The sequence below is a fragment of the Elephantulus edwardii genome, unplaced genomic scaffold (assembly GCF_000299155.1).
Source record: "Elephantulus edwardii isolate Elephantulus edwardi_28Jun2011 unplaced genomic scaffold, EleEdw1.0 scaffold00226, whole genome shotgun sequence".
Taxonomy (NCBI): Eukaryota; Metazoa; Chordata; class Mammalia; order Macroscelidea; family Macroscelididae; genus Elephantulus; species Elephantulus edwardii.
In genome coordinates, this window is record NW_006399976.1 from 764,924 (window position 1) to 775,033 (window position 10,110).

The following is a 10,110-nucleotide window of genomic DNA, read 5'->3' on the forward strand; positions in this document are numbered from 1 at the left end:
GGGGAGAAAAGTGCAACAATGAATGAATGGAAATCCAAAGTCTCTGTAAATTTTTGTTGAAATTAATAATAAATTTTAAAAAAGAAAAGAAACACGGGATTCTTTTCCTCTCCGGCTGTGTGACAGCCACCATCATGACCGACTCGGAGACTCTCTGGACCAGCGAGTTCACGGCCCACCAACTGCTGCAGCGGAAACTAATGATTATTGATGTTCCTCACTCTGGGAAGGCAACAGTTCCTAAGACAGAAATTCAAGGGGAAAAACCGGCAAAAAATGTGCAAGACCACATTTTTGTGGTCATCTTTGTGTTTGGATTCAGACCCGCTTTGGTGGAGGCAAGACTTGGGACGGGCTTTGGCTGGACCCACGACTCCTTGGATTGTGTGAAGGAAAATGAACCCAAACACAGACTCACACGACCTGGCCTGTAGGAGAAGACAAAGACTTCAAGGGAACAGTGCATGGAGAACAAGAACAGGATAAAGAAAGTCAGGGGGACTGCGAAGGCCAACGTGGGAGCTGGCAAAAAGGGAGCTGGAGGTTGGTAGCAGGAGATAGGCTAACAGAAGGAAGAAGCATTCTCCAGTGACTTGATCTGCAATGACTGTGTGGCTTTTTCACCAAAGGATTAATAAACCATAAAATCCTTTAAGTGAAACATAACCCTGAGCCTAAACTAGCCTCTCTTCTACCTCACCTCCCTGCCAACCATGTTCCAAAACATCTTTGTCGAATTATGTGTGGCAAAGCGGAAACCATTTAAGCAAGAAAGGAAGTGATGACCTAAAGGGTAAGATACAAATAAGTGATGAAAAAGAAGTAAAGTGTCTCCCTCGCTGTCATTCTAAATCATTTCTGCGGCTGTTCACCCTCCATCACCCATCTGTTCGTGTGGTGGCCTGTGGTGGCTATGCATTCTATGATGCCAGGAGTGACGCTAACAGTATTTAAAACACCAGCAAAGTCATCCAGTGGGCACAGGTTTCAGTGGAGCTTCCAGACTAAGACCAGGGAGAAAGGCCTGGTGATCTACTGTAATGAAAATTGAAATATCAGCTAATAAAACCCTATGAATCATCCCAGAATGCTGTGCAACTGGACTCAAAACATACACAGTGAATATCTTCCCAAAAGCACAGTATGGAAAAAGGGAGAAGAGTTACTCTACAGTAGACAAACCCGGCAACAGCTCAGCTATATGATCAGAGTCGACATCACAGTGCTAAGTGACAGCGTGAGTGTGCACCCTGGGTATGGAGTTACGCACCTGACTGCTAGACAAAAGGCTAGCAGTTCAAATTCACCCAGGTGCACCTCATAAGAAAGGCCTGGCAATCTGCCCTGAATGGTCACAGCTTTGAAAACCCAGGAGCACAGTTGTCCTCTGCATACATGAGGTTGCCATGAGTTGGGGTCCACTGCTGGTCACAGATACCACCTCTGCAATGTCCTCTGCAGACCCCCCCTCACCTCAGTGTAATCATGAGGAGCAGTTAGTTGGCACCTCCTGAGAGAGTGACCCTGTAAGACACCCATGTGGCCAGCACCTTTCAAACCAGGACAGGCTGAGAACATTTCATTGGCCAGAGGAGCCTAAGGAGATGGGGTGTCAGAATGCCATGTGGATCCTGGATAGGGTCCTGGGACAGAAAAAGGACACTGGGAAAATGAACAAAATCGGAGTAAAGTGTGGACATCAGTGACTAAGAGGCCCCTGGCTGGAGCAAATGGTCTGGGCTCAATGACTAACCTAAGACTAAATAATGGAATAAGTAAATATATAAATATATCTGGGAGGAGAAGTGGGGGAGAAATTCTTTAAAGTGTTAAAAAGCAAAGATGTCAATTTAAAAAATAAGGTGCGCCTGAGTGACCCAAGCTATGATCTTTTCAGTAGGCTCCTATTCATGGTAACGCTGGACAATGAACAAAGGAGACCGAGTGAAAGTGAATGCCCTTGAACTGTGCTGTGGAAGAACATCGAACGTATCATGGACTGCCAAAAGAACAAACAAATCTGCCTTGGAAAAAGTACAGCCAGAATGTTCCTTAGAAGCAAAGATGACGAGATTTCGTCTCACACGCCTTGTGTTAACTTTTTATGGTGATTTGAGTGATAATTTGCGAGGTAGATTGGTGTTCCATTGAACCATTCACGTGTGTTTATTTTCTGACATTGATCAGGATCCCCACATTGTGTCCACACCGCTCCCACTTTCTCTGTGGTTCTTGTTTTCCCTCATCCCTCCATCTCTCCCTTCCTACGTTCTGACTTTTGTCCTTAGTCAAAGGCTGTCCTTGTGACCTTGTGTGATTAAGGACCCTGGGGTTCACCTTATAGATCTGACTGTCGTTTGCTTCCAAGTTGTACAAGAGGCTTAGTTCTAGGCTCAAAGGGCAACTAAGGGCCACAGTCCCAGGGAGTGTGTCACATACTTTGGACACACTATCAGGAAGGGCCTGTCCCTGGAGAAGAGCTTCAGGCTTGGTAAAGGGAGGGTTAGAGAAAAAGAAGAAGACCATCAACCAGATGTATTGGTGGTGCCTGCAATAATAGACTCAAACACAGCAATAACTGCAAGAGGGCCCTATGAGTGAGAAACTACAACCACAGCAATGCTCATAATGATTGGTGGGTCAAACTCACTTGGTGGTACTGTGAAAGAAAGAGGTGGCTGTATGTTTCTGTAGCACCTACAGCCAAAACCCTGGATACAGAAGTTCTCTGCAGTCTATGGGTTCACTAGAATACTCCACAGCAGTGGGGTTTTTATTTTAGTTAATGATGAATTGCTATAGCTTCATTCACTTTCACAAACATACCATCCTAATACTAGATGGATGTTGTAAAAAAGAAAAGCAAGGACCACATGGGGACGGCCATATCTGACCTTTATCAATTTCATAAAAGGGGGACTGTTCCTGTCAACAGCATCAATATCACAAAACCAGTTCTCCTGAGGTCAGACATGATTCCCCCATGCTCCCATGCCTCTTTATACTCAACTCCAATCTTACTGCTTTGCTGAGTCCAATTCCTGATGTGATCGCTCACAGACCACACAGAACCATACTGGGGATGTCAAAAGGTTATATAATCCAGGCTAGTAGCAGAATATAGTGAGTATGACATCTGAAGTATGCTCGCAGGCACCTCAGCCTTGAGCCTTGCAGCTTTAGACCATTGTTACAAAGTTCTCAGTCCTGCCAGTATTGGCTCCCCACTCCTCTACACTCCCCCTGCTCCAGGTGTCCTACCAGTTTAGGCGGAGCTCTTAGCTTAGCTCTGGTTCTGTCCTTGAGGAGGAGGCAGTACCAAGGTGGCTCCATCTCATGTTGGTCTTCTGGTTCAGACATGTCTGTTGCTGCCTTAGACGCAGCTGGAGCAAGAATTTCTGGGTGCAAAGAACACTATATTCTCTTGCTCTTTTTCATTGGCTGGGAAGATTTTATTCTGCTGCTGGATCCGTTCAATTTATTGGCGAGACCAACCAATCCCTTTGTGGACTGGTGATACTCGCCAATCCCCTTGTGGAAAGGCTAACACATCCTAGTTGTATATTCCTGCCCATCCACTTGGCAGAGTCAAGCAATGGCTGGGGAAGCCACTTTGAATAAACCCTTAATTCCACAGTGGTGCTGGGAGTAACAGCTGAGTTTTGTGGGAACTCTAAATCTTCTCGATTTTTCTGTAAATCTACAACTGGTCCAAAATAAAGTCTAATTTGAAATACCTGGGTCAGCAAAAGAGAGGAAGCCCTCAAGAAGATGGATTGACAGTGCGCTTGTGCATATCAGAGATGATGAAAATAGCACATAGGTAGGGGAGCTCTGGTAGCCTAGTGGCAAGAACCTGCACTGTGATCCAAGAGGTGTGTGTTTCGAATCCAACAGATGCTTTGCTGGAAAAGGAGGGACAATCTCCTCCTGTACCAGTCAGATCCAATTTGACGGTACACACACACACACACACACAGAATTTAAAAAAACTAAATTGGCACATAGGGCAATTTAATTGACTAGAAAGGATAGAAGGATAATTAATGCCATTGAGCTGTGGTGTTGGAGAAGAGTACTGAGGGTACCATGGACTGCTAGGAAAACAAACAGATTCATCATGGAGAGGGTTAAACCGGGCTGCTCCTTGGAGGCAAGGATACTGGGGCTTCGTCTCACATACTATGGACATGTTTTAAGGAGGGACCAGTCCTTGAAGAGGAACATCATGCTTGGTAGGGTGAAGGGACGGCGCAAGAGGGGAAGGCCCTCTATGAGGTGGATTGATTTGGTGACTGGGGTAATCAGGATGGGTGTGTCAGAGGCAGTGCGATTGGCATAGGATAGAGCAGGGTTTAGGGCTGTTGTACATAGGGTCACTATGAGTCGCAAGCGACTCTATGGCACATAACAACAACAACATAGGGCAAAATTCAGATCTGTTGTTCATAGGATTCATAAGGTCGCTAGGAGTCAACGCAACAGCACCTAACAACAGGTTGGCTCCCTGGCATAGTTGTTTTTAGAGACTCTGCGTGCTTGTACATCTTGCTGATGGGGAACTCGCCCCTTTACAGTCATCTCACCAAACAGACAGCAGCCTGTAATTGGACTGATTTCCCACAGGACATTCTGGCTCCCTTGTTCACATGGGCTAACAAATCCGCCCCTGCCCTGGCCTCTCTTCTGAATGTCCCCCAATACTATGCTCCCCAAAATGTGCTTCTGGCCTTGTGACCTAAGCATCATCCATCTGCTGTGCCATCCATTGAGTGCCCAGTGGATGCTGAAGCGCATTGCTCACCCCTTCTCACCCGACCCCCTGTACTGGAGAGGCTGGCCCCAGGCTTCGCCCCACTTGACAGGCGGGAAGCTCAGCCTCCCAGCCCAGCTGGTTCCCGCCTCCTCCTCCACCGCTGCCCAGCGCGCCCCCCGGTGGGTGGACGGGGAACTGCAGCCCCCTGGCCCGGCGTCACCCGAACATCTTCCCCCCCCCCCGGGGGCGCCTCCCACGCGGCCTCCCGCCACTCGGGTTCCTCCACGGCACCGCTCTGGGGGCTGGGCCGCCACGGAAACCCCTGAACACGACACCCCACCCCTTCGTGCCTCTTGAGTCAGATGCAGGTTCATCAGTCCACCCTTGACCCTCGCAGCCTCAGTTTCCCCATCTGCCTCCTGCAGATCGTGAAGTCCGTAAGGCGAGCATGCAGCAGGCGCTCGGTAACTGCTGACTGTTGCCGCGGAGAAGTGACTGGAAAAGGGGAGGGGACAGAGCTGACCTGGCCCCACCGGCCTCTGCGCCCCGCCCACGAACTCCCACTAACCAGGGATTGACCAAAGGATGAGAAGTGAGAGAAACAAAACCTCCTCCTCCAGCGGGAATTGAAACTGCAAGTGTCTGCCCTGCACACAGCCCGAGCGGCCCCGCGCCGGGGATTCCCGTGTCCTGCTATTGGCCAGGGCCCGGCTCCCTCTGCTGATAATAAACTGAGAGGTTCCTGCGCTGCTTTCCCGCCAGAGCCCAAATTCTCTACCCCCAGAGGAGTTCCCAATGGCGCCCACTTTTTACTGCTCCACCGGGTACATCACTGGCAAAGAGGACACCACGGTGCACCCCAGGAAGGGGATGTGGCTAGTGGCCCTGCTGTTTGCGGTGGTGTTGGTGGTGGTGGTGGTGGGCTTGAGCGTGCCCCTGAGCAGCTGTGTAAGCAGAGTTAACAGCAAGGCTTGCACAGATGGCTTAGCGGCTGAGAGGGAATGTCAGAACACCACTCATCTCCTCAACCACCAGCTGTCACAGACCCTGGAGGGCTTCAGGGAAGCGGAGGCCCGGGCAGTCCACTGCACCCAGACTGTGGTAAGTCTTGTCCTCCTCCTTACGTTTGGCTGTGAAGAAGATACCACAGTTGGGGTGAAGGGGGGTGCTTTTCAGAAAGATTTTCTCGAGGCTGCAAGTCTGAACTCAAGGCACCAGAGCACAGGCTCGAGAGGAAAGGCTTTCTCTCTGGGTGTCAGCTCTGAGGGAGGGTTCTTATCTTCCTTTGACCTCTGTGAGCCCTGCATTCCTTGGCAAGCAAACATTCCCTAGTCTAGAAGGTTCTCAGTGCCAGACTCCACTCCCCCGTCGGGGACGGCCCCACTCCTGCCTCTCCTTTCTCGGTGGTAGTAAGCAAGCTCTCCCCTCTATCTGCTTCTCTTCTGTCTCTTGATGAGATGAAAGATATGACCCAAGCAAAGGCGTTTTGAGAAAGAGTGGTGCCTCAACTCCTCACCCTCACCCCACCCTACTGACGTATTGTCACTGCCAGGCGAGCTTCGGAGGCTGTAAATCTTAATACAAGGAGACTGTCCATCTATCTCCCTTGGAGCCCATGGTGGGTTTGAACTGCCCACCTTTCGCTTAACAGTTCAACACTTAACCTGCTAAGCCATCAGGTCTCCTTAATTAACCTATGAGATTTAGGGTTTGCAATCCATCGCAAAATGGAGAACAGAAACATCGGACCCTAAAATAGAGACCAGCCCCCCCCAATATGGGGAACAGTGGGCAGCCAAGTTTGGGGGTGGGTGTGAAGCAGAGACACAGTTCAATCCATGGCAGTGGCCAATGCTCCTGCCAGAAGCTTGGGAGGTGAGGAAGTTGGAAATTCTCCTCAGTGCTCCCCACAGTGGCTAATGTAGAAGGGGGGCTCTTAGGGGCCCACATTAGGGGCTTGGAGGACTTCCAGATTCTCTCCAGGACGTGAAGTTGGGGCCTTAAAACTCTCCAGACTACAACCTAAGCAACCCTCTTATGAGTTTACAGGCTGGAGCAGAGCTGTGCCAGGGTCTCCGGCATTTCTCCCAAGGAAGTTATACCTGGAGGCTTCACCCTCCCCCACTTTGGCTTAGCACTCAGGGGTTTTCACCACTGCGCCACCAGGGCTAAAAATTCTCCCCAGACCACCTCAAGCCAGAGCCTCAGTTTCCCCAGTAGAACTTGGGGGAATCTACCTATTGTCTCCAGGGAGCCAACATGGGGGAGCTTGAAACTCCCGGTAGGCATCAGTTTTGAGAGGAGAACAGAAATCCCCAGGAGGTCCTCACCACGGAGTCCTCTACATTTCTCCTGCATTCCTGGGCAAAGACGTTTTCACTTGGGTGGGGAAAGGGGAGATTTCAAAACTCCTGTTGGACTCAGAGTTGGGCTTAGAAACTCCCCCGTGACCTGGGTTTGAAATCTTGGCCACTGGCTCAGCAGCACTGGCAGTTTCTATGAGAGGTTGGGTGTGGGCATCACACGTATCTTTTCCGATTATCACGTCCTTACCATGGTCACAGAGAGGCACTTGAGGGTGACCATACTTTGGCGTTGGACCCTGAGATACAGGGAAGGGTTCGAGGGGAACTGAAAGGAGATTTAGTACTGAGCTCTTCTATCTCCGGAGCCAAAGGACAATGCCCAATAGCCCCAGGACTGAGACTCTTTTTTTACTTTCTTTTTCTCATTAAAAATAGTGATAATTTTTGTCATGACAGGAGTCCAGAGCGAAGGCTGCATAATGGACTGGACCTGGGGGGAGGAATTGTAAAACAATGGAAGAATTTTTCTTTTACTTTTCCGAGAGGGTAGTGTACTGGGGGTGAGGGGGAGAGGGTTGGGAAGGGAGAAAACGGCAACAATGAATTAATGGAAATCCAAAGTCTCTGTAAATTTTCCTTGAAGTTAATGATAAATTTTTTAAAAAATAGTTATAAAATCCACACAACATCCATTTCACCATTTTAATCAGTGTGTTCATAATGTTATATGACCATCACTACTATTTCCAGAACTTTCATCAGGTCTGGAATCTGGGTCAAAGATGCCCAAGGATCAAATGCCTTCAAGGTTGGCACAGACCATCACGAAAAGCTAGTAGTACCCAGGTTATTCGTGAAAAAAGAAATCTAAATGGCCAAGCACAGTACAGTGTCTAAGTGTAAGAAGGAACCCCAGTCGAGGGGCAGAGTTCCAGTGTCTATGTGATTCTTTTTCCTAATCTCAGCTCACCGGTCCTTCCCAGCCTCGGCCTCAGGGCTCCCAGTTCCAATAACAAAACTGGTGAAGGGGAGACGGAGTTCACCGACAACTGCAGCATCTGTGCTGCCCTAACACTTTCTTATCACCCCAGAGACTCACCACTCGTTACCCACCAACCCCCTTCTCTCTTCCTCCCTGAGCCCCTGGCACCGCCTAACCCATTTTCTCCGGGGATTTGCCTGTTCAATTCATGTACATGTAATCCTATAATACGTGGCCTTCTGTGTTCACCTGACTTCGCCCAGCATAATGTCTCAAGGGTCGTCTGTATTGCTGTCTGTTAGAGGTTGAGTCCGTGCTACCTGACAGCGACCCTAGAACCACGGATCAAGCCCTTACCCTGTCCTGCTCCATCATCTTGAGCTCCAAGACCTTCACACCCAGTGTTTCGCTCACTGTCAATCCATCTCATGCTGCGTCTTCCTCTCTTCCGATGACCCTCTGCTTTCCCCCAGGACTAATGTGTCTTTTCTTTTTATTACTGCATACCTCTCATGTCCTGTACAAATAATTTTGCTTATCTGTTCATCTGTTGATCGGCACTTGGGGTTGTTGTGTTTGTCATTTGGGTTTGGCTTTTTTTTTTTTTCTAACTTCGGCTTTTGTGGAAAAATAAGGCAATAAAACACCTGTTCATTTCCGCTTTCAGCTGTTTGAGCTGTACATTATGGAGTGGAATTGCTGAGTCATGCGGCGATTGAGGGTTAAGCTTTTGAGGAACCGCACACTTTTTTGCTGCACTTGCTCTACTGCACCTGCACCAGCAACACACAGGGGTTCCAATTTCTGCACATCTTTGCCAGCACCCCCATCTATCTACATCTATCTAATCTATCTGTCTGTCTATCTATCTATCATCTATTTCTCTATCATTTCTCTAATCTATTTCTCTCTATCTATCTATCATCTATTTCTCTAATATATTTCTCTATCATCTATTTCTCTAATCTATTTCTCTATCATCTATCCATCTATCTATCTATCATCTATCATCATCTATCATATCTCTCTCCCTCCTGCTATTAAAAAGCCATCTAGTGGGAGGGAATTGATCTCATTATTATTATTTTGATTCATATTTTCCCAATGGACCTCAGTGGCATAATATATAATGTGACAATCTGCTCATCAAAAGATTGAGGTTTGAATCCACCAGCTGCTCTGAAGGAGAAGGATGGGTAGTCGTGTCCTATAAAAATTTACAGCTTCAGAACTCGATGGAGGGTCACCAGCGTCAGACTCAACAGCAGTGGGCTTGACTTCCTGTTTATTTAATAACTAATGTTTAACAGGGATCCGGTCTCTGGCTTCTGGAGGCGCGGTAGGTTTGAGGACTCCGAGCACATGTGGTGGTTCTTTGGGGCCCACAAGGGGGTTGGCAGAGCGGACTTGCTACATGAATGGGGGTCTGGGGCAGGGAGTTTCCCAGCAATTGGGAGTGCCGGGCTGCTAAGACACTGAAAGGTCAAGCCCGCCTAGGGTCTTGGGATATTTAATTTTTGTTCAGACATTCCTCTAGGTCATATAGTAGCCCTGGTGTACAAGTTGCCGTACAGTGGTCACTTGTGGTTGCTGTGAGGCTGAACACTATGATACTGATGTGTCAAATCTGTTAATGGCCGGTTACCCAATGCGGACAGAGAGTGGGGTGGAGCTCCCGATAAAAACAAGCTTGGAAGGAGGAATGGCATCCAATTCCATAATAGCTTGCCTCCGTAAACCCTATGAACCTGGAGAGAGGATGAAAGTCACCCAAGCATTGAGGACTCTCAAACATAGGGTCGCAATGAGTTGCCTGTGACTCAACGGCACTTAACAACAACAATGTTTAATATCTTTTAATGTACTTTTTAGCCATTGTATGGCCTCTTTGAAGAATATGTATGCAAATCCCTTGCTCGTTTTTAATTGAGTTGTGTGTAGTTTTGGTGGGTATTTCGGTTTTTTAGGGTTTTTTAATTGGCTTATATTTTTATTGGCTTGGTTGATACAATTATGTGTAGAGATAGATAGATAGATGTTGTTGTTATGTGCCGTCAAGTCGCTTG

At 48.1% G+C, this 10,110-nt stretch overlaps 1 protein-coding gene and 1 pseudogene across 1 annotated transcript in view; both read left to right on the top strand.

The window, feature by feature from the left end:
• The first annotated feature begins 134 nt into the window (after positions 1–134).
• LOC102860047 lies at positions 135–5,113 on the top strand (annotated as a pseudogene).
• Positions 5,114–5,204: 91 nt separating this feature from the next.
• LOC102860453 overlaps positions 5,205–10,110 on the top strand; it is a 32,717-nt gene continuing 27,811 nt past the window's right edge. The window contains exons 1-2 of the mRNA XM_006898314.1: positions 5,205–5,220; positions 5,541–5,857. Coding sequence (XP_006898376.1) covers positions 5,205–5,220; positions 5,541–5,857 — 333 coding nt within the window. The remainder of the gene's footprint in view (positions 5,221–5,540; positions 5,858–10,110) is intronic.